Source organism: Vanellus vanellus (assembly GCF_965231255.1).
Source record: "Vanellus vanellus genome assembly, chromosome: 27".
In the NCBI taxonomy this organism is placed as follows: Eukaryota; Metazoa; Chordata; class Aves; order Charadriiformes; family Charadriidae; genus Vanellus; species Vanellus vanellus.
The window spans coordinates 749603-773624 of NC_138932.1; the positions used below are offsets into that span (position 1 = coordinate 749603).

General features: G+C 47.7%; 5 protein-coding genes across 5 annotated transcripts; 3 read left to right on the plus strand and 2 right to left on the minus strand.

Moving 5' to 3' along the window:
• Positions 1 to 1130: 1130 nt before the first annotated feature.
• LOC309682160 (feather keratin 3-like) lies at positions 1131 to 1496 on the minus strand (the record flags this gene model as incomplete). Its single annotated transcript, XM_082496184.1, has 1 exon — positions 1131 to 1496. The coding sequence occupies one exon, from the start codon at positions 1494 to 1496 to the stop codon at positions 1131 to 1133; it is 366 nt and encodes a 121-aa protein (XP_082352310.1).
• A 1829-nt stretch (positions 1497 to 3325) lies between these two features.
• On the plus strand, positions 3326 to 3691 carry LOC309682161 (feather keratin 3-like; the record flags this gene model as incomplete). The annotated part of the gene is made up of 1 exon (XM_082496185.1): positions 3326 to 3691. One exon carries the CDS (start codon positions 3326 to 3328, stop codon positions 3689 to 3691), a length of 366 nt encoding a protein of 121 aa, XP_082352311.1.
• Positions 3692 to 8405: 4714 nt separating this feature from the next.
• On the plus strand, positions 8406 to 8771 carry LOC309682162 (scale keratin-like; the record flags this gene model as incomplete). The annotated part of the gene is made up of 1 exon (XM_082496186.1): positions 8406 to 8771. The coding sequence occupies one exon, from the start codon at positions 8406 to 8408 to the stop codon at positions 8769 to 8771; it is 366 nt and encodes a 121-aa protein (XP_082352312.1).
• A 1976-nt stretch (positions 8772 to 10747) lies between these two features.
• Positions 10748 to 11515, minus strand: LOC309682126 (uncharacterized protein; the record flags this gene model as incomplete). Its single annotated transcript, XM_082496150.1, has 1 exon — positions 10748 to 11515. One exon carries the CDS (start codon positions 11513 to 11515, stop codon positions 10748 to 10750), a length of 768 nt encoding a protein of 255 aa, XP_082352276.1.
• A 3904-nt stretch (positions 11516 to 15419) lies between these two features.
• Positions 15420 to 16187, plus strand: LOC309682125 (uncharacterized protein; the record flags this gene model as incomplete). Its single annotated transcript, XM_082496149.1, has 1 exon — positions 15420 to 16187. One exon carries the CDS (start codon positions 15420 to 15422, stop codon positions 16185 to 16187), a length of 768 nt encoding a protein of 255 aa, XP_082352275.1.
• Positions 16188 to 24022: the final 7835 nt, after the last annotated feature.

Genomic DNA, 24022 nt, shown 5'->3' on the forward strand with positions numbered 1-24022 from the left:
GCCCTGGGAGGTTGTGGAGACCCCGTCCTTGCAGACAGGCAAAAGTGGTGTGGAGGTGGTGCTGGGCAGCTGGCTCTGGGTGGCACTGCTGGAGCTGGAGGCGGCAGAGGGACACGATGGCCTGCAAAGGCTCCTGCCACAGTACTGAGGCTGTGACTGGTGTGATTTTGTGTCTGCGGCAGAGAACAGAGGAGCATGGAGTGTGTTGGTCTGTGCTGGAGATGGGAAAGGGATGTGGAAATGGAAGGGGAAGTGGAAGGGGTAATGAAGGGAAAGTGAAGCAGAAGAGGGAAGGGGTTGAGTTAGGGGGAAGGTGGACAGGAATGGGAAGGGAATGGGAATGGAAAGGTAAAAGAAGAGGAAATGTAAGGAGAAGGTACCTAGGGTGGAAAAGGAAGGAGAAGCGGAAGGAGAAGGAGAGAAGAAGGAGTGAAAAAGGTGAAGGGGACAGGGAAAAAGAAGTGGAAGAGATTTTTTTGTCCCAGAGCCAGAGGAGAGCAGTGGAGTCACAAAGGGGCTTGAAGCCATGGCAGGAATAGCTCCCGGATGGCTCCCAGCCCCTGGGTCAGCCGCGCTCAGGCGCAGGGAGGCTGGAGGTCTGCAAACGCCCCAGGGCTGCATGTCCTGCAGGCACGGGAGCAGCCTGCGGTCAGGCAGCACCCTTGGAGATGAGCTGCAGGAGCGCGAGTGGCCAGAGGTGCCAGGGCTGGGGGCTCTCCCCAAAGGCAGCTGGGTCTGTCTCTGCTGGGGCTGAGAGATGGCCCTGGCCCGGCTGGTGGGGACCACGTGTGGGGCGAGGGAGCCCCACAGCCCACGCTGGCCACAAGAGGACAAACGGAGAGGCAGGTGTGGGATGCAGGTGTGTTTTATTGCAGTGGAGAGAGACATAGAAGGAAGAGGCAGGCAGGTGTCCCCCCCAGATTCCAGAGAGCTCTTCCTTCAGGCTTCTTCCAGGCGGTGGTCCTTGGAGAGAGCAGCCAGTGCCCTACGGGATGACGATGGAGCTGAACAACTGGGCACGGGCAGGATCACGGCAGAGAGGTGTCATGGAGAGAGGGGGAGGAGGGGAGAAAGGCGAGGAGGTGTGAGGCTGAGGTGTCTCTGGGTGTCTGGGTTCTTCGGGGCTGTGTCTAGCAGGGCCCACAGGTGTCCCAGAGCTTCTTGCTGTAGCGGGGCAGGACGCAAGGGCTGCAGGCGGGAGCAGCGTAGGCTCTGCCAAAGGTGCAGAGGCCCCCCGAGCCCTGCGTGGCCCCGGCCCCGTAGAGGCCCCCCAGCCCCAGGGAGCCCCCAAAGGCGGGTGCTCCGGACGACCCCACCACAGCTTGCTGGGGGAAGGAGCTGAGGATGGGGCCGGGGAAGGTGACCACCACGGGGGGCGGCTGGATGAAGGCCGTGGAGTCAGGGCACTGGCGCGCGCACAGCTCGTTGCAGCTCTCAGCGATGGGCTGTGGCACGGCGACGCTGGTCTTTGGTGGGCACAGGTCGTAGCAAGACATCTTGGTGTGAGAGAGCTGAGCCTGAAAGACACGGTGGGAAGGAGAGGTGTCAGGAGCGAGGAGGAGCTGCCGCGGCCGAGCAGTGCCCGGTTGTCAGGGCTGCCCTGGAGCTGGAGGGGCCAGAGCCACCGCCTGTCCCGCGCTGCCCACCGCTTGCCCTTTGCCCAGCCAGCCCTACTCAGCGCCCTGCTCTGCGCAGCCCTCGCCTTGCCCTCTCTGCGTGCACAGAGGGCACACAAGGCCTCCCCGAGAGCCCGTGCAGGGCCTGGCTCTGGCTGCCACAGCCACGGGGCTCCTTCCTCCTCGTGCCGCAGCTCAGCCCGCCCTGTCCGGCCAAGGCTGCTGCCAGCACGCCCGCTGCCGCCACAGCTCTCCTGGCCAGGGAGGCCCCACGCCGGCCCCTGCCAGACGAGGCACAGACCCACCGGCACACACCTACCCTTTTCCTGAGCAGAGCGAGGCAGGAGCAGTGGATGCCAGTGCTCGGCGAGGGCAGCCCTTTTATGCGGGGCCGGGGAGGGCGGGGAGGAGCTGGCCACGCTGGGGGCACGTGGCCCGTGGCAGAACAGCCCCTGCCTCCTCCCTGCGTGGCGTGGGGCTGTTTTGCTGACATCGTTTCCTCAGCAGCCCCAACCCGCTCTATCAGCCCCTGCAATTACCCCGCTCGCACGCTTGCCAGCTGCCACCTCATGGGCCAAACGAGCACCGCTCTCTTCATCAGCTCGCTGCGTAAGAGGGCACGCAGCGTGACAAAGGCTGAGTGACAGCACGCGGAATGCCATCGCTCTTGCCCAAGGGCTTGGTCTTGGGGTGGCCCCAAGCTTTCATTGCAGAGCCAGCAGGAAGCCCAGGGTCGTGGCGCTGGCAAAGAAGGCGGCCTTGCAAAGGGCTCCCGCATGCCAGTGTCCGCATGACGTACGTAGGGTTGCTGTTATCTGCAGAGGTTACGAAATGCCAAATCAAAGGCACTCGTCTCGGACACTGCTTGGTCAGCACCGTGCATCACTCACCAGTCCAACGCAGCCGGCCTCCAGGCGCCTGCAGGCGTTGGCCATCGTCCCCTGCAAGCCTGGGGGAGAACCAGCCCTGGTGCTCTTCCTCGAGGTGCATGGTGCAAGGAGCACAGAGCCCACCGGGGCCCATGGGGAACAGGCTCCTGCCAGCCCTTCCCCAGCCCTGACAACCCCTCGCAAGTGTCACGGGACCCCCATGGCTGGCATCTTTCGCTGGGCAGGGGCTGCCCCATGGGTGCTGGGAGCTGTGTCTGGTGGCCCGACAGCAGCAGCCCCCATCTGGGCTGGCCCTGCTGGTGTTGGCGGCTCTCCCCCAGCAGAACTGGGATGCGGGCACGGGGCACAGATGTCACCCCAGCGCCGAGCACAAGGCCAGCAGCCAGGAGCAGCAGGAGCACGGCCCCCTCATGGAGTGGGCACCCGTGGCAGAAAGATGCCTGCTGTCCTTTAGCCCACCGAGCAGGAAGGGGAGGAAAGGCTGGGAAGCGGCATGTGGTGCTGTGGCGAGGGGATGCTGACTCAGGGAGGGGCAGGAGGAGGAGAGCCCCATCTTCCTGGCCAGGAGGGAGTGCCGCCTCTGCACATTGGCCCAGCGCGTGCTGAGCAATGGCAGGGCAGCTATAAAAGCTCTGCCTCTGCCAGGCTCTCCCAACCACTGCTCTGGCCACCTTCTCCTTGGGGAACAGGGTAAGTCTGCCAGCGCTTCTCCCCCTGGGTCCCTCCTCCGGTCCCGGCTCCTCCACCTCGGGCTCTCCCCTCTGACTCTCTCTTGCAATCTCTGCCCTCTTGCAGAGCACCATCCCAGACCGCACCAAGATGTCTTGCTACGACCTGTGCCCACCAAAGACCAGCGTCGCCGTGCCACAGCCCATCGCTGAGAGCTGCAACGAGCTGTGCGCGCGCCAGTGCCCCGACTCCACGGCCTTCATCCAGCCGCCCCCCGTGGTGGTCACCTTCCCCGGCCCCATCCTCAGCTCCTTCCCCCAGCAAGCCGTGGTGGGCTCGTCCGGAGCACCCGCCTTTGGGGGCTCCCTGGGGCTGGGGGGCCTCTACGGGGCCGGGGCCACGCAGGGCTCGGGGGGCCTCTGCACCTTTGGCAGAGCCTACGCTGCTCCCGCCTGCAGCCCTTGCGTCCTGCCCCGCTACAGCAAGAAGCTCTGGGACACCTGTGGGCCCTGCTAGACACAGCGCAGACCATTCATATCTGTCATGAATTCAGAATCTTAGAAGAAGCTAGTCATACAAAATGTTGCATCTGTTTATATTTGCTACAAATGTTTTACTTTTTTGTTCTTAATCTTTTGCTTTCACTCCAGTTTCACTGATATCTTCCCTAATATGCTGTTTTGTAAATTTTTTATATCTTACAATTTCAGATTTCTTTCACTGCTTAATGGTGTTTATTTTCTATGTTGTGAATGTCTTTTAAAATATGTATTTAGCTGTTATGAATTTTCACCTCTCAGCTGTAAAAGTAGAAAATTTTAGCTGTATTTTTTAATTTCTTTTTTTCCTGTTGTCTTCTTGTATTTTGTTTTCTATACTCTGTCTGATTTATTCACCTCGCTTTCCAATAAACTTTTATGCATCCAATTTTTAGGTTTTTTTTTAATCTGTTTTTATTGTAAAAGTTATTGAGGATTCACTTGACTTTATACCTCTTCATAATATATATAATATTCTGCTCCACTGCCGTAGTCCTTATTCTTTCTTTCTTTCCAGTGATGTGCTACATTTTCTCTTGTTATGTTTTCTGCTATTGATTATTTTGAGTAGTACTTTTAATTCATGGCCAATTTAGTATATATTTAGTGGAGCAAGCAACAGAGTTAAAGACTAAAATAGCTGTTTCCATCCTATACATGTTTTCTTTCTCTTAAGTTTTTTCTTTAATTTCAAAAATTATCTCCTGCACCTTAATCCTGTAAGTTTTTTTCTTGTCTCTTCTGCTTAGTTGTTATTAATTAGTATGAGAAGCTCAACATGAGCCGGCACCGTGTGCTGGAGCCCAGCGAGCCCCTGGCATCCTGGGCTGCATCCCCCGCAGCGTGGCCAGCAGGGCGAGGGGGGGTTGTGCCCCTCTGCTGCGCTCTGCTGTGCTCTGGGGAGACCCCCCCGCAGTGCTGCCTCCAGCTCGGGGGCCTCAGCACAGCAGAGACATGGAGCTGGTGGAGCGGGGCCAGAGGAGGCCCCGGAGCTGCTGGGAGGGCTGGAGCCCCTCTGCTGGGAGGACAGGCTGGGAGAGGTGGGGGGGTCAGCCTGGAGAAGAGAAGACTCCGCAGAGACCTGAGAGCCCCTTCCAGTGCCTAAAGGGGCTGCAGGAGAGCTGGGGAGGGACTCTGGGTCAGGGAGGGGAGCCATGGGACGAGGGGGAACAGTTTGACACTGAAAGAGGGGAGATTGAGATGAGATATTAGGAAGAAATTTTGACTGTGAGGGCGGTGAGCCCCTGGTGCAGGTTGCCCCAAGAAGCTGTGGCTGCCCCATCCCTGGAGGTGTTCAAGGCCAGGTTGGACGGGGCTTGGAGCAACCTGATCAAGTGGAAGGTGACCCTACCCAGGGTAGGAGGGGTGGAACTCTCACAATTCTGTGATATCACTATCAATGTATTTTAAAATATGTAATGAAATTTCCCTGGTTGATGTTGTTACTGTTATGGTATAAAACTATCACTTTCTTTATCTTCCATGAAAATACATTCTAAATTCTCTTCTATGATAAATTTTGTCACACTTCCTTTAGTTTTAAGAGGTACTTTGAGAGACTTCCAGACCAGTGAAGTATTCCCGCCTCCCATTTAAAATGCAGAAGTGATGATTAATTTTGAAAATATCACCTTTCAACTCTCTTAATCTCCTCTCTTTAACATCCATCTTTTCAACTTCACCCTTTCTGGCTGCTTAAATTTCTCGAGAGACATCGGAAAGAATAGAAAGTTTTTATCAAATTCACCAGGCTCCCGCTGGAGACAGCTGTAGACACTCTGTGAACTGAGCAGACTACCTTGGGTGATACAAAAGGGAAAGCAGGACAGGGACAGAGGTGGCCAGTCCCAGTGGCTACAAACCAAGGTCTGATTAGCGGAGTGACAGGACTGACAGTGTGTCCTGGTTTAGACTGATGTTCTTACTCACCATTGGGACATGCAAGTCACATTATAACAAGAAAACAGCATGCATAAATCATTAGTCAGTGCTTCTGAAGTGCTCTGATATCTTTTGTTCACGAGTTGCTTGAGAAAATCTGCAATAAGCACTTTTTTTCCCACGGGAACCCCCAAAAGACATTTTGTAATTTGGAGAGCATTTAAATCACAATGTTATTAAGTACAAAGTAACGCTACCAAGCGGAGAGAGGAAATAGAGGACTTTGATGTGGAGAGGGTTTGTTGCCCCGAGACAGAGTAATGAGCCACAACTTGCCTTGACTTGCAGACTAAATGTAAATCTAGGCAAAGAAGTCACCCCCCAGCTGGGAGATGTGGATTGCAGTAATTCACTTTCTATGCCTGGAGAGTCTTTTGTCTTCCCTCAAAATAAATGCAGGGCAGTTTTTGTTGGGGAAAAAGTCACTTTAGCCAGCTGTTGTTTCTGCTTGTCTCCCCAGCCACAACTCCTCCCAACCTGCAAAAATACATCGGGCGGGGGGAAGAAAAAAGCAAAACCAAACAAAACAAACAACAACAAAAAAAACCCAACCAGAAACCTAAACACAATTCCTTTGTCACCTGAAGAGAAAAGGAAAATATTGGAGTGAAGCTGTAGCACAATAAGAAATATTCAGTTTAGGCACTGCAGGAATCAAGACCAGGTATTTCGGCTCTGGGGGTGTTCTCAGGGATGTCAATGAAAACAGGTTGTAAAATGCCTCAGACGTGTAAAAACCTAAAATTTGGAATAAAAGATACTGACTGTCCTCTGAAAAAGCACAGAAAAGGCGTAAATAATCACAAATGTATGTAGAATTTTTCCTGGAAATATAGTTTGAAATAATGACATATTTTCATCTGTTATACAACAAGTGTGACAGCTTATACTAATGGAGCATTTGATCAAGAATATTGAAAGAATTTCTTTAATGAATAAAAAAAAAGAGCTACATTAACATTCACCCATTACTTCTAATGGCACAAAACATGATCTAATTAAATTAATAGCATGCACCACCTTGTTTCCTGCACATTAAAGCATTTGTGATTGTGTAACACTGAGGTGTCTAAATCACTCACACATTTTCATACATTAGCACGACACCAGACATTAGCTGGGTTGAACACCAGCTAATGAATGTCTCTGATATCATTACAAAGCACTTTTTTTCTCCAGAAGCCTCAGAACATACTTGATAAGAGTTAATGCCTGCAATATCTAACAAAATCCCTTTGTCTGCTGCTTTGACTTTTCCTCAAAATTGCTACCTGGTTTGGTGGATCATGGGCAGGGGTGGGATTTCGTATGTTTCTGGATGGTGATTTCTTTGGCTTCCTAGCTCAAATCACTGTCAGCACAACCATAGGCCCCTTTAAAGGTGAATTTCAATTTCCATTTCAACTCTTTTAATGAAACAAAATGATTTTCACGTAGGATTGAGTTGTGACTCAAAGGACTGTTCCTCTCAATGGAAAGCTGTTGGGGAATTGTCATGTTTATTGTATGATCCCAGCTCATATTCATGACCACTTGAAATCCACCTTAGGTCAACGAGGTCTGTCTAAATTAAGGATGGAAAAGACATATTCCTGGGTAGTCCTAGGATAAGGTGTGTTCTGTCTCCAATTAATTTACCAGATAAATTCAAAGGGCTGTTAAGGAAAAATGTACATGTCAGCCAAAGATGAGTCTTACAAAACCTCTGAGCAGACAAACTTATGACAACTTTGTAAAGGGAGAAGTAACGTGCAGTCAGCTTAATGCACGTGGTAATTCCAGTGAGGTCACTATAATGATACCAGGAATTACACTAGCCAATTAAGACCCAAGATTAAAGAAATCAGGGTGGTGTAACATGGACATCACACAGTGTGAGAATTTGAATAAAAATCATAACCACGATAAACACACAACTTTCATCACTCAAAGCTGTTAGTCAGCCAAACGCAACCCCCAGCACCAAGCGAGTTTCAAATCCTATCGGAATGCTGAGAAATTCTATATAAGCTCCAGCCCCTGAGTTCACCCAGACACTTCCTTTCGCTCATTCACCTTGCTGAGCTTAGTGAGTATGATTTTTTGATTTCTTTCTATATTTTTAATTGTAACCTGTCTCACAATAGGTGAAGAAGATTCATATAGGTACGCTTACATTTTGAGTGGCGTTAGATTGTCTCTGTCTGTAACTACTCTTAGGGAAAACAGTGGGAAACACAGGGTTTGGGAGGCTGGGTGTGAGTGTAGAAACTCTGAAAAATTGAGTGTTCTTAGCCAAATAGAAGCTTAAAAATTACTGATGACAATACTGTTATTTCAGATAATTATGTTAATATTTTATAAAAATTAAGACAAATGTATAAGATTCTGCTTTAAATTTACAAGGGTCTGCTTTCCCACTTCGGGGAACTCTGTAGTAGATGGCACTGCGGTTCTCACATTGTTCTTCAGGATGTGTGTTTGCAGGAATTCTAAGACATTTCCATGCAAGGCCAGAAGAAAGATCCATCTGTGGGGTCTGGTCATTCCTGGGATGGACGTTATAAAGTCAGAAAAATTGCCCGCAGATGCCAACTATTGTTATTCAGGTTCATCAAGGCTGACACAAAACATACACTATAGCACAGGAAAGCAGAACATAGCAATTTCACTCCTATCAGCATTATGAAATTTATCTCATAAATTCTTCTGCCTTTTTTTTTAGCTTTGTCCATCTCTACCTGTTGCCAACCAATCTCCACCCCCACAAGATGTCTTGCTACGACCTGTGCCCACCAAAGACCAGCGTCGCCGTGCCACAGCCCATCGCTGAGAGCTGCAACGAGCTGTGCGCGCGCCAGTGCCCCGACTCCACGGCCTTCATCCAGCCGCCCCCCGTGGTGGTCACCTTCCCCGGCCCCATCCTCAGCTCCTTCCCCCAGCAAGCCGTGGTGGGCTCGTCCGGAGCACCCACCTTTGGGGGCTCCCTGGGGCTGGGGGGCCTCTACGGGGCCGGGGCCACGCAGGGCTCGGGGGGCCTCTGCACCTTTGGCAGAGCCTACGCTGCTCCCGCCTGCAGCCCTTGCGTCCTGCCCCGCTACAGCAAGAAGCTCTGGGACACCTGTGGGCCCTGCTAGACACAGCCCAGCCCCACGCGCTGCCCCCAGACCCGACGCCAATGCCACCACCACCACCCACGCAGGGCTGAGCTGGCGGGCACGCGGCACTGAGCAGTGCTGAGCAGCCCCAGCCAACGCCGGGGCAGGGGCAGTGCCGCACACCCGTGGCCCTTCCCTGCCCTCTTCTCCTGCCCTCTGCTCTCCTCCCCTGCCCTCTCCTCCCAGCTGGTGCACGGGGCACCACCTGCACCCCAAAGGCTCTGCGGGGCTCATGGGCCGAGTCCTCGGGATGCGGAATGCTGCCTCAAGGGGGCACGTGGAGCCTGAAGCGATGCTGTGGAGAAGAGCCCTCTGCCTGCCCCAGCACGGGGCATGCAGCCTCTCTGGGTCTCGCCCACCGTCTCTCTGACAATCTCTCCTGCCCCTCTGGGCACAATAAAGGTTTCCTGCATGCAAGCCCTGTCTCCCTCCCTCCTTGTCCCAAACTGGAAATACTAATTAGGAAGATCCGGGTGGCGGGGGCCCCGCAGCTTTTGGAGTGCGAATGCTGGTCCTGAGATTGCCAGGGTGGGTGCAGGTGGGCAGTTTTGGGAGAGGGAGGGTGCAGGCAGGAGAGAGAGAGGCTTTTGGTGGGTCTTGCAGGAGCTAGGGAGAGGGCAGGAGCAGTGCTGGCAGCGTTTCCTTACCTGGCTTTCTCTGCCCAGGAGCAGCACCAGTTCCTGCTGCTGTTTTGATTCTGGGCAATACCTTGTATTGGGGAGCCCCTTCCCTTACTTGTACAGCTCCAGGGCCCCTCTCGTCTATGGGATTTCAGCCTTCTCTATATGAAGCAGTGGATACTGCAGCCCACAGTGGTCAGACCAGTACAGCCAGTTCCTCCGCAGCAGCTGGGGGCCATGCTAAAGGTAGCAGGAGCATCTCTAGTTCATCTCATGAAGGAGTTAATCTCCTTTTTCTTTGGATTAACGATCTACTTTCTTCCTGTCTTGGGTCTCATCTTATGCTGATTGAGGACGTTTGTCATGGACTACTTTAAGAAATGTGGGGATTTTAAACTCTGTCAACAAAGGAGAGGTTTATGTTGTTTTCCTCTAACTTTCATTCGTATTAAAGTTCTGCTGTATAATACAAACATATTTCTGCTTCCCCCCCTTGTTTAAGGGTGGCTTTGCTAACAGTCTTACAAACTGTGAAGTTCAGCTGTTGGTATCAGGTTTCCATCCTCATCCCCAGCAGACAAAAACAGTTCATAAATCCTGCAGAAATCCCACTCGTACCTTTCCTGGAGCTTCCCCTCATTCCCTTGGTTTAAGGTAACAAGAACTGAAAGCAAATCTGTGCATGCAATGTGTTTCAACATAACGGCACGAATACAGAAAACTATTTTCAAGCCGTTTTTAAATCACTTTGCACTGACAAAAAACTTGCAGAGTACCTATTGAATAAAGTACTGGGAAAAAAAAAAAAAAACAACAACAAAAAAAAAAAAACAGATACACTTAAGAACTGCATAAAGGGATGAAAACAAGTTCAGATTTTTGTAAAGAATGCTCAGGGATTCCAGGCGTTTCTCCCTTGCACAAGAGTGAATATTTCTCCTGGAGGAGGCTGAAGAACAAATGAAAACCCAAGAGGTTCTTGTGCAACACCATGGGGTTTTAATGAAAGAAGCAGAGCACCCGCTTACAGAAAATCAAGGCAATACAAGGGGAAACGCATGAGGCAGGTATCCCGCTCTGGTACCCGTGCCCTGCTCAAGACCCAGGGGACGGCCCAGGGGATGGAGGAACGCAGGGGATCCTGAGGCTCAGCCGTGCAGCCAGGGCACATGGTGGCAGAGGGCAGTGGGCTGCTGGGCACACACAGCCTCCTCCTGTGCCCGTGCCAGGGCACCTGGGGCATGCTGCTGGTCCCCATGGCTCTTGCTCCATGTCCTCGAGCTGTGGTCCTTGCTTCAGGGCTGTTGCTGGCTCTGGGCACTGTCCTGGGAGGGGTTAGAAAGCCCCGCAGCTCCCACGGCGAGATCTGCCCCACCTCTGGGCACCAGGGAGGTAATACCCCGTGCCAAAGGAGGAGAAGCCAGAGCTGTAGGACCTCCCACAATTGCCAAAGCTGCTGGACCCATAGCCCAGGGAGCCCCCATAACCCATGTCATCTCCATAACCGAGGGAACGACCATACCCAAGGGAGCCCCCATAGCCCCCACAGCCTCCCAGACCAAAGGAGCTTCCATAGCCCTGGGAGCCCCCATAGCCACAGAAACCCCCCAAGCCCAGGGAGCTCCCATAGCCCCGGGAGCCCCCATAGCCACAGAAACCCCCCAAGCCCAGGGAGCTCCCATAGCCCCGGGAGCCCCCGTAGCCACAGAAACCCCCCAAGCCCAGGGAGCTCCCATAGCCCCGGGAGCCCCCGTAGCCAGAGAAACCCCTCAAGCCCAGGGAGCTCCCGTAACCCCCATAGCCGCCCAGACCAAAGGAGCCCCCATAACTCTGGGAGCTCCCAGAGCCCAAGGTGCCCCCAGAGCCCTGGGGGTTTCGCAGACTGAAGGAACTCCCCAACCATGCTGGGCCTGATGATCCCACAACGCTCTCCTGAGGAAAAGAGCTGAGGATGGGGCCCGGGAACATCACCACAACTGGTGGGGGGACAATCACTGCTCTGGAGTCGGGGCATTGCTGCACACAGGGCTCATTGCAGCTCTCGGCAATTGGCTGAGGGCAGGTCACCTCGCAGGGTCTGCAGGACTCACTGTAGCAAGACATCCTTCTTGTGGTGGCTGTGAGTCTGAAAAGCACAGCAGTAAGGAAGTTTAAGGTAAATGAATAAGTACCAGACCTGGTCTGGGAGAAGATGAACCAAGATTATTAAGCAATAACTCTGTGACTGAAGTTAACAGGAAAACAGATAAATTTATACACGCTAACACATAGAATTCCCCTATCAATTCAACTTCTAGCCTTTCTTTCCTGTCATCATGATCACCTTTGTAAATTATGATGTGAAACAGAAATTCAGTACTGGCTGAATTAGACAGAGCTGTTGGTAGCAACTTGGACTGTTGAGGACACACTCTAGTGAAAAAAAAATCTAACAGGAACTGAAGAAAATGCTTATTGACTATAGGTATTAATTGAGACTTCTTGAGGTGTAAGTCACCCAAAGTATTTCTATAGCTTGGAGATCTACTTCCTATCCTAATGCAACAACTTCTGATGCTCCATCTGGACAAAGACACATTTTCAGAAGCAAACAAAGAATATATGTGTAAAAACACATGCAGGAATCATCTCTGTGACAAAAGCACTGTTAGAGTAAAAGCCAATGGTAACAGAAAGAATGCGTGAAACCACACTTACCTCGTTCACTGCGGAGACTGAGACAAGAGAAGTGGATAGAAGGGCTGCGGGTGATACAAGCTTTTATATGCTTCTTTCAGCCACCCTTTGTGCCTCTGGGTCATAATTTGTTACAAAACAAACATGATAGTGGGAGCTTTAATTTTGCCACCTCAGCACTGTCCCTCCCAAATGTTAGTGTGGGTGTGATACAACTGCTGCTGGCAATCAGTTACCTGTCAGTGTCATTTTAGGGGATTTGGGAACTTGCAGCTGAAGGGTTGCCATACAGTCATCGACCAAAAGCCAGAACAAGCGTCTTGCGTCACATTAGTCCCATTTTAATGTCCGAGGTAGTGCTCACATGGTGTGGAGCCCTTTTTGGGCACAAACCAGGTGAAGGTCATCCAACATGAGCTAGAAGTTTGGCTAGAAGAGGACGTGAGCAAAGAGCTGACATGATTTAGGCTTACTCCTGATGGGACATCACTATTGCTAATAACAGCGTGAAAGCAGTAAACCCTGGCCAAGTTTTTAGCTTGTGCTCTAAGCTTTTCATTTTACCTACAGTTAACCCAGGCAGGATGATCAGTGTCTGATTTGCTGCACCTGTCAAATGATAGAGGGGGATGATATAGTCCCATCACCACTAGAAATATGAACTACAACCCAAACGGAGCAAGCATCGGTGTGTTGAAACTTCTCCCAACATCCTCCTCTCAAATCTTCTAAGACCATTCACATGATACCAGGTTAATAGAGGAACAGTTGGGCTGAGTGACACCTCCAAAGAGGCAGAAAAGGCCTTATTGATATAGCCGCAACTGTTGCCAGGGTCTCTGTCTAAAACTAATACCAAACATTTCAAAATTTCATTTGAAATTGCTACTTCTGGAAGTTCAGTTAGAAATACACTTAAAAACAATCCTAATTTTATTCCCCCCCCCCAAAGTACTGACCACTTAAGAACAAGTGGGAAATTAATAAAATAGTATTTAAAAGGATATATTTTAATTGGATAAATCTGTGGCATCATACAGTTATTTGCAAATCTGTTGTTTTCTAATTTTACAATATTGCAAAAGGTAGGCTATAAATCACCTCTAAATTGTAAGGTAGCTGTGCCTTTGAAGTGTCATCAGGATTCACTGATAATAATGAGAAGCACCTGGAAGATAATGACTTTAAGCTGCTTCACAAATACTCGTTAATACTTAGTGCTTGCAATTTCTGTTATTATCATATTAAATGAAGAAGGACAGGATTTAGAAGCTCTCTTGTTATGAAACAGCATCATTTGAAATTATGCCAACCAATGTCACTCCTTTTGATTCCCTAAACAAGTTGTGATTTAAAATGTCAATGCTTGCAATGATTTGATTTTCATTCCTGATATCAAGTTCTTTATTTTACTAAGTATTAGTGTGTTTAGGGAGACTATGACATGTCCATGCTACAGACTGTAGTTAAGAACTTAATCTCCCTTCATGAGCCAGTATTTTGCTAATATGCCTGAAATGTCTGTTGCCTTAAATTCTAGGGGGGGAGGGAAAGAGCCCCATTAAAAATTATCTGAATTTTCAGGCTTAACTAGCTATCTCTCCATGTTCTGAAAAACCAAGGGTCTCAAACCGATATCCTAAAATCTCTGCTCTAGGCTTTCCAGATCACTTGCTCTCACCTCTAAATGACTCCCTCTCTTATGCATGAAGCTGTACCTGATGACACGGAGCACTTCATTCACACATCCCTGAACTGATGCTCTTGCACAAGATTTGCGTGCTGATAGTTGGCTGTTTGTGTACAACAATGGTACAACACATCAAATATGAATTTTTAATGGGTGTTTGTAAAGCCTCTTATCATTCCGAGGAGGATCTGGAACATCTCTAAAGTGTTACTTCCTCAATGACATTTCAAAAGACAGCAGTAAAAATAACAATGGAATCCACCTTATAATTCATGAGTAATTAATGATATTTGCTGTGCAAGTGCAGATGTTAACCTCCCCATGTTTCTAAACCAGATGCAGATACCTGAAATTCTTCCTCTTTCTATGACCATTCTCCCTTCTCTTATCCAAATTGCATGCATTTTCATAGACTCATAGAATGGTTTAGGTTGGAAGGGACCTTGAAGACCATCTCATTCCAACCCCCCTGCCATAGGCAGGGACACCTCCCACTAGACCAGGTTGCTCAAAGCCCTGTCCAACCTGGCCTTGAACACCTCCAGGGCGGTGTTTTCATAGTATTTGCTTAAATGGCACTATTCTTAAAAGACTTACTCATCTACCCTAAAAATCAAACTTCCTATCTTGAAGCCTAAAGTGCAATTAAATAGCAGACGCCCCAATGTTGATGCTGGGTAATAGATGTCGGAAAAATCTTGTCATTCACCAGACCAGTGCCCACAAGTTGGTACTGACATTGTATCACGCATGGTTTGGAAGGTGGGGAGTGGCAGTGCAAAGCAAGCAAAATTAAATCCATCAATGTAAAGGTTGTTTTCTGACTATGTAGGACCTGTGGCACAAAGGGTGTTTCATATCTGTAAGCAATTTGAGAAATGTATAAAAGCCGTCTCCACTCCCAGCCTCTCTATCCACATCTCCTGGCTTCTCCTCCTTGGTGAACAGGGTAAGTCCGATTTGGCTTAATCTGCATCCTCCCCAAGCCCTTTTCTCTTTATGCTTAATTCTACGTGATGTTATGGATCAGCAGGTTAGAGAACTGCGGGTGTCAGAAGGTGTTATACTTAGAACAAAATGGGAAGTTTTACTATGCCAGCCACTTTGAATAACCATTTCCCAGGCATTTCAGTTCCAGTTCAGGATCTACGTGCATTATAAAATTTAAAAATATCAGACCAATCATAGTATCTCATAGTAGTATGTGCCCAATAAGGGCAAATATTCCTATTTGGAAGTGAAGTGCTACTAGGGAAGCAATAAGAAACTATAGAAATAAGAAACTACAGAAATAACTGGCTATATCTTTCTTAACTTGCTGTAAATGCCATACTTTAGTCTGTTTCAGCTGGTCTTAATCAATTAGATTCATCATGTTACAAGCAAAAGCAGTGATATCAAGTGTGGGATTCATCATATATGACATTAGATGTCTGCATCTGTGCATGACATCTAGGGAATCTTGACAGTAAACAGTCTAGGATGTGATGTGTGTGACCACATGTAGGTATACAGACCTCTGGGCTGTCAAATTTCCACAGACCATAAAGCAAGCACAGGCAGCTAGAGTCAGGTGAAAATTTCCGTGTCTGAAACCTCCTTACTGCTGTGCTTTTCAGACTCACAGCCACCACAAGAAGGATGTCTTGCTACAGTGAGTCCTGCAGACCCTGCGAGGTGACCTGCCCTCAGCCAATTGCCGAGAGCTGCAATGAGCCCTGTGTGCAGCAATGCCCCGACTCCAGAGCAGTGATTGTCCCCCCACCAGTTGTGGTGACGTTCCCGGGCCCCATCCTCAGCTCTTTTCCTCAGGAGAGCGTTGTGGGATCGTCAGGCCCAGCATGGTTGGGGAGTTCCTTCAGTTTGCGAAACCCCCAGGGCTCTGGGGGCACCTTGGGCTCTGGGAGCTCCCAGAGTTATGGGGGCTCCTTTGGTCTGGGCGGCTATGGGGGTTACGGGAGCTCCCTGGGCTTGAGGGGTTTCTCTGGCTACGGGGGCTCCCGGGGCTATGGGAGCTCCCTGGGCTTGGGGGGTTTCTGTGGCTATGGGGGCTCCCGGGGCTATGGGAACTCCCTGGGCTTGGGGGGTTTCTGTGGCTATGGGGGCTCCCAGGGCTATGGGAGCTCCCTGGGCTTGGGGGGTTTCTGTGGCTATGGGGGCTCCCAGGGCTATGGGAGCTCCTTTGGTCTGGGAGGCTGTGGGGGCTATGGGGGCTCCCTTGGTTATGGTCGTTCCCTCGGTTATGGAGATGACATGGGTTATGGGGGCTCCCTGGGCTATGGGTCCAGCAGCTTTGGCAATTGTGGGAGGTCCTACAGCTCTGGCTTCTCCTCCTTTGGCACGGGGTATTACCTCCCTGGTGCCCAGAGGTGGGGCAGATCTCGCCATGGGAGCTGCGGGGCTTTCTAACCCCTCCCAGGACAGTGCCCAGAGCCAGCAACAGCCCTGAAGCAAGGACCACAGCTCGAGGACATGGAGCAAGAGCCATGGGGACCAGCAGCATGCCCCAGGTGCCCTGGCACGGGCACAGGAGGAGGCTGTGTGTGCCCAGCAGCCCACTGCCCTCTGCCACCATGTGCCCTGGCTGCACGGCTGAGCCTCGGGATCCCCTGCGTTCCTCCATCCCCTGGGCCGTCCCCTGGGTCTTGAGCAGGGCACGGGTACCAGAGCGGGATACCTGCCTCATGCATTTCCCCTTGTATTGCCTTGATTTTCTGTAAGCGGGTGCTCTGCTTCTTTCATTAAAACCCCGTGGTGTTGCACAAGAACCTCTTGGGTTTTCATTTGTTCTTCAGCCTCCTCCAGGAGAAATACTCCCTTGTGTGCTGAGTTAACTTATCAAACAATCTGCCCTGCTCAATCTCTCTTTAAAATGTGGGATGAAAGTTTAATTGGGATCCTTAAGGCATCAACAGTGTTGTGTTCATGAATGTTTGCTTAGCAATTTAGCAGTCATTATCTTCCCCAAGGTTCAGAACAGGCAGGGCAATTGTTATTGCTCTGAGGATTTCTGGTGACACCCCAAAGGCCCCCAAATCACCACATAATTTAGTAACTAATTACCACATAATTGGAGCATTTTTAAACTAGCAAGCCAACAAAGGAAGAATCATACCTAATTTTTTCTTTAATTTGTTGATTTTTAAATGTTCTTCCTGATATTTACTGTTATTCTTTGTTAAAGGGAAAATCTTCTCCTTAGTGAGTATAAAAATCTTCTCCAAAAGTGAGTATGAAAATAATACCAGAGATTGCTGAGATTTTATGAGCTCCAAGGAATTGGAATACCAAGGGACGAAATGATGTATTACCTGTAAGGTCATTTAGCTTTCCCACCTCTTTTGCCCCATTAATTGTTAGCCAGGAATTGTTGTTTCCTATTGTACTTAAAGAAGTGTGACTAAGGGAAAATATACCCTATCAAAAAAAGAGGGTATTACTCATTGGTTACATTTATCTACTACCTCCTTACAAATTGGTATGGTATGATTTAAATGAAGATCTGCATGCTACTGACAATTTATGCACAGGCAAATTTCGCCCACAGAAGGCTCCAAACAGGAAAAGAACATTGCAAGACACAGATTATGATGCGCCATAAATTTAATGAGTGAGAAATAGAATTTTAAAAAATGTACAGCATAAGAAAGCAATAGGGCTGAATATGGACAAAAATAATCATCCATTTCAAGGCAATGCTTTACAGCTGGACACCCAGCTCCTACACGCAACAATAAAAGTTACATTTTTCACCTCATCAATAACAGAGAAAGGCATTAAATCAGAAATGCCAAGCTCCTGCAGTCCCATTAGCTTAGGGCAAAGCTGAGGGTGGTCAGCAAGCACACGGCCATGGTCATGAACTCAGTCCTGCATCCGGATCACGCTTTTAAGCTTCTGGTTGTTGCTCTGTGGTTTTTCCCCAAGGCTTTATCATGGCCCACACCGGTTGTAACGACGGTAGGACCTCCCATAAAGGCCACCTAGACCCGAATACCCAAGGGTCCCGAGTCCCACAGAGCTGCCAGAGGAGATTGGGACCCCCCCAGCACTGAGAGCATCCCCTACAGCTGCAGACGCCGAGGATCCCACTGTAGTATTTTGTGGGAAGGAGCTGAGGATGGGGCCGGGCAGGGTCACCACCACAGGAGAGGGCTGGATCACGTACGTTGAGTCCTGGCACTGCCTGACGCAGGGCTCGTTGCAACTATTTGCCAGCGGGGTTGGGCCACAGGGGGTGGGAGGACACAGGTCATAGCAGGACATGTCTGCGGGATGAGGCCAAGTCTGAAACACAGGGAAGGAAGAAAATACAATAAAGAAGTTATAATTATAGTCATGTAATTAAGCTGCTGAGATGATGAAGAGTGCAAGGAACTAACTAGAGACTATGTGGAGAATGGAATAATGTGTTAGGTTGAAGGGAGACTTTGACGAGTCCCAGACTCCTCTACACTACAGAGGATGGCTCAAGGCATGATTCGACCTGCTCCTCAGTGGTCTTTGGCAGCTCATTTCTCACAACAGTCCTCCAGAATGCATACAGCCCTGCAATAGGTGGGAAGAGAGGGACGAGGCTTATGATCTCCTGTGTGATACGGGGAGGAGAATCTTTGCCCCATAACAGGGGGAAGAAGAAAAAATTCCTCAGCAGGTAGGAGTGAGGAGCATAACCTGATAATGCAACACTCACCTGCCAAAGGGAGCTGCGATCCTCCACACAGATGGCCTTGTGTCTTAAACAGCAAAAGAACAAATATTCAGCCTAATTCCTATTTAATCATGCCCTTTTCTTCATGTTTACTTCCTCTTACACTACTCTTACAGAGAAAGCCACTTTCTGGCTGTTTCTGAAGGTGGGGAGGGGGGGAAAGAAATGGAAGTTGACAGTGTCCAAAATCATTTGATAAGCAAATAGAACAGGCGGAAACTTTACTATTGGTATTTCAGTTACAGGTTACTGAGGTGCTGCAATGGAGATCTAGTGCCAAAGTATTCAGAGCATTTTAGAAGGAGATGATTCAAATATTTCCAGTCCCAAAGTGCTTAGGAACAGAGGAGGATTATTTTCATGGTATCCTGGTGCAAGAAGGGATATACTTTCAATATTGCTCAGCACACTCCTGAAAATTTGAGGCCGCTGACTTGTTTATCTACACAAAAAGCTCCGAGAAAGCTAAAAACTCTGTACAGATTCTCCACAGCTACTCCTAGTTGCTGAGCAATTCACATGCAGAGATTTGAACATCTTGGAACTGAAGGATCCAGCGACACACATGAAAAATGAGTCTGGAATCCCGTGTCCAGCTACTGCCACCCTTCAAAGAACAGCTACCTGCTTTTAGAGAAAGAGCCGCTTGCAGGTGTCTCACACACACTGATAAAGAGCGTAAACGTTAGCCTGCTGTAGACAAGAGAGCATAAAACTAAAATACAATGAAGGCAACAATTCAGGACATTGAAAGACAGCGAGCAGATCCAGACTTACCCTTTCCAGCAGGAGAATAAAGCAGAAGTGGATGGCAGCAACTCTCACAGTGCTGGCTTTTATACTCTGTCCTAGAGCGCCTGAGGACCTGAGACGTACTTTGTGCATGTAGCTATTTACCAGCCAATTGCTAAAGACTTCTCGTATGCAAAATATTCCCAGCTGATGATTTGCTTTTTCCTCGCTGTTTGTATTTATTGCTTTGATTTAATTTCCTCACCATTACATATGCGTTCCACTATAGAGTTTTCTTTTATCTTAAAATCTTTTAAGCTCAGTTAATTCCTGGTCAGATCAACTGATTCATCTGAGTTACTAAAGAAATTATTTTTCATCCTAAGGACAATATATGCAATGTACATCATTTGACAGAGATGAATACATATATTAGGAAAGACGCATGTGATCTGCCCCATGAAATTCCCCTTCCCTCTTCATGGAGAGCATGAGTTTTTGACACATATCACTCTGAAAAAGCCAGAAGATACTATTTCTGACTCTAAATTGGACTGTGAGTTTGCCAAATTTCTCTCAAGCAGCCAGCCAGCCAAATTCAGAAAATAATATTGCTACAGGAAGCACTTTGCAGGGCTGATTACACTTTACCAGTCTCAAAGGTACTTACTGGGAAATAGATATATTTGAGGGACAGTATTGTTTTACTTCCTTGACTCAGGAGATAGGATGAAAGGGTATCAGCAGTCTGATATATTCATTTTAATATTAAACTACTACACATCCATGAAGGAATTTGAGACACGGCTCTTCAATTTGGGAACTGAGTGTCAAAGTCTGTGATCTGAGTCTGCGCTTTTAGCTTTCTTCCTACATCAAACTCCAGCAAAACAATTCAGGTCAGATTGAGGAGGCATGTGAATTTTAGGCTAGTCAGAGATGCTGGGACTCTAAGTCCTGCACAAGCTTACCTATGGGCTTATTAAAGTCGCCAAAGAGTTTTACATTTGCCATTAAATTATTATTTTCCCCTACTGTATCTTACACTATTATACAAAATTATACTCCACATTAATGTTAGCTACTTACAGAAGCTTATAATATTCGTGTTCTTTTTTCCTCTTTTGAAAGCAAATAATTTTGTCTTCATTTTGCATGATCTTAAAGAACATTGCAATGAGCAACAATTCAATTTCTTTTTCAAAGACAATTTCTAGATTAAAAAGTAATTGCATACCATGCCTAAGCAGACTTTAGGGAGGGGATCTGTATTCCGAGCTCTCCTCTCCTAATGTTTAAAGCACTGAGGTAGAGACATGCAAATTATCTCTGAACTGTGAGTATCTTCATGAGGATCTCCTGGAAAATAAATGCTGATTGTACACTTTTGAAGAACAAAAGGCTTCAAAGCTCACAACATATTTTCATCAATGGCTCAGACACGCAAATAACACATTATCAGAAAATGGGAAGATAGTTGACACTATTTGAACATGATCAGCATTTTAAATTTGTGACCAGGATTACAAATGAATTTCAAAAACTTCCTCACATTTTGTGGTGTCATAAACTGGAGTCTTTCCATTTCTTACTTAAAACACAAGTCAGTATTTGCACAAAATCACATGTTAAAAACTCCGTTCCAATCAGCAGTCACTGGGTGTCCTTAGGTATGTGATGACGCCCATCAGTGACACCACTGACTGAAGCTCTTCTGTCCCTTGAGATTCACCAGTCTTTCCCCGATGCTCTGACCCATGCACACACACAGGCACACTACTGCAGTGTATCAAAATATCAAAAAACATATTCCTTTATAGCAATAACTATCTATTGACCATAAGAGAAGAGTGTGGTTTTGAAAACAAACTCATCAAAAAGTATAGTGATGAGAAAAAGGATCACAAGTCCCCTCCTGAAGGTGATCCTATGTCAGGTCAGCCTGGCTGGCGCAGTCTCCTCATCCCAGGACCTGAAAGCTTTGGGATATTGCTTGTTGGAATATTGCAAAGAGTAATGATCCTAAATCTCACAATCACTTATCAGAGATGAAATTGTGTACTCAGGACTTAAATTAAAAGCTCTTGCTGTGACAGCAGGTGGTACTCCTATGGGCCAGTGTGACCAAAATGCTAAAGAGGAGACAAAATTCCTAACCAAATCGAATTTTGACTCATCCACATTTTGGGAAGGTGGAGTCAGTGTAATGGAGCCAGGCATATTTAATGGATGCAAACCAGAAAGATGAAAGAGACACCATGGATCGCGGTTTTCATCCAGCGCCAGGAGAAGTCCAGGCAATAAACATAAACAGTAAACAAAACAATTTCACTAGTGGGAACCCAGCCATATGCAGGGGGGGGGGGGGGGGGGGGGGGGGGAAGGTAAAACAAACAAACAAACAAACAAAAACAAAACCAAACCAAAAAATACCCTCAAACAAATAAACCCACAGGAACTAGTTAGTAAATGTGCAAGAATGTCTCAGATCCTCCAGGCAGCCTGAGAAAGCTATAAAAGCTCTTGCTCTTCAGAGCCTTCCTGCCTCTTCCCTTGACCCTGTATGCACAGCAGATGCTACAATTCTGCTTTCAGCTTTACAAAATGTGGTATTGAAATAGTTTTCACCAACAGTAGTAGCAAATACTTGGTGTTCTGCAAAAACAACTCATGTTATTCTTTTTTCTATGGGACCAACTTGTTCCAGCTATTCAGTGACAGATATTAACAGATGCAAGTTTATAAATTAAGAAAGAGAAGATACAGAGAGCTCTTTTGTTCAGTGCACGTGTGCTCTACCGTGCACTGGGGTTTATGCTGCTGTTTTATTGTCTAATACTATGTGTTATTGCACACACGCTGCCTGATTGCATAAGCCACGGTCTAAAATTTCCAAAGCAAACACAATAACAACTTGGCAGGCAGCACCTGAGCTTGTCTTTCCTAGAAAATTTTCTCTATAACACGATAATTCAGATCATATTCTGCAGCAGTGAATAAAACACTTTCTGATCAACTGCAAAACCAAACAGGGAAACCTTTTACTTTGGAACTTGTTGCTACGATAAGTTTTAACCCAAAGGTGGCAGTTTGAGGATTGGGTTTGGGTTTTCTTTTGAAGAAGTGAGCCGCATACCAGACCTTTCTGCTACAATTTCTGAATGCTTGAGGGAAAGATCTCAAATTTGGAAAAAGCATACATGCACAGGGGAGGGCATACATGCACCTCTGAGGAGGGCTTTGGTGCAGTTGATTAGGAGAAATATTAACAGAGGATTGCAGAAGGGGGTTGCGAGAGTAGGCAATTGTACTTTGCCATGAGAAATGTCATTATTTGTCCACCTGAATATGTTAAAGACACCTTCGCTGTAGTGCCTCAGCCATAACTCTTTCCAACCATACCAATACTGTGGAATTGTATCTTCTCTGCTGTGTTAGATACACAGGTTGACTTCCATAGGAGAAAGCTAATTTGCAACAATTGCAAATGAAAGACGACTGCTTTGGAATGTACCCCCTTTGATCAAGCAACAGCTTCAGCTGAGATGGCAAAAAAAATATATTACAGGTTTAATTCAGACCAACTCTCTGCTGTATTATAATAGCAAACTGCTAACTTTCCGTTCTCTTCTGTTGTGTGTTAATAAAATCTACTGCTTAAAATTATTAGTTCTCTCATGGAACTGGTGTACCTGCTTTAATTTAACTCCACTAATGACTGTAGTCAATATAACTTTGTCAACATCTTTCCCTGGCTTTAATTATAGTTCAGCATCCGTCTGTACAGACACAGTCAAAGACTCCAAGCAAGAAATTTCACAGATTTCAGGCTGTGAGTTCTATGGGCTGGCAGGACACTGAATCACCCAGAGCCTTCAAGTAGAACTTTGCAAACCTTCCTTTAGAGACCAAAGCTCCCAGTCTCTAAACACCACCTTTATTGCAACGCAGATGATCAAGCTAGAACAAAGCAATGCCTGATAAAATTCACATCTACTAAGTACAACAGGTACAAGTCAGTTTATGAAGTATCTGAGAAAGGTTTAGAACTTAAAATCTTTTAATCTCTTTCTCCTAGACCTGCTTCCCAGGGCAGCAAATTTTAAAGGCCAATTCCCTTGCAACAACACCACAAAGCCTTCTCTCTCTCCCCTCCAAGACTTACCAGAGCCTGGTCTCAACTGCCAAGAGGTTCTGCACCCATCAGAAAGCTCTGGGCTGCACTGCTTGGCTGGCTGCTCACCTGCCCTCCCACCCACCACCTCTGCCCTGAGCCAACTCAGCTGTGCTCAGGAAAAGCATCTTCCCCCCTTCTTTTAAAGGTGTCTTCCAAAACATCACAGATGGGGTAAAGCAAGCCACAACTTTCTTTCTCGTTTCCCAGGTAGCAGCACATATATCCTATTTGTGCAGCAAGATGAGAATGGATGGGTGGAGGTAGCACTTCAGAAAAAGGTTTTTCTTCCAATGATTTCTAGTTTTCCTTATGCCCCTGTAGATTTTCCTGCTGCACCTCTCTGTCCTCTTCTCTATGTAGATACTCTTGTCTGCTACCTCTACAGAAGGACAAGGAGAAAGTGTTCCCCTCAGTGAGCTTTCCCCTGAAATCAGGCTATTCCACTTCTCAATGAAGGGGAGCTAATTCCCCTTCTCAAATCACCTTATTGCCCCATTCTCATCCCTCTTCAAAGACATCCACCTCAAAACATTTTTTCATAAAACAGCAATACTAAAACAGTTAAAGGGCCTTTTCCCACCTCTGTGGTGCAGTAGGTAAAGGGTCTTTAAAGTGTAAAGAGAA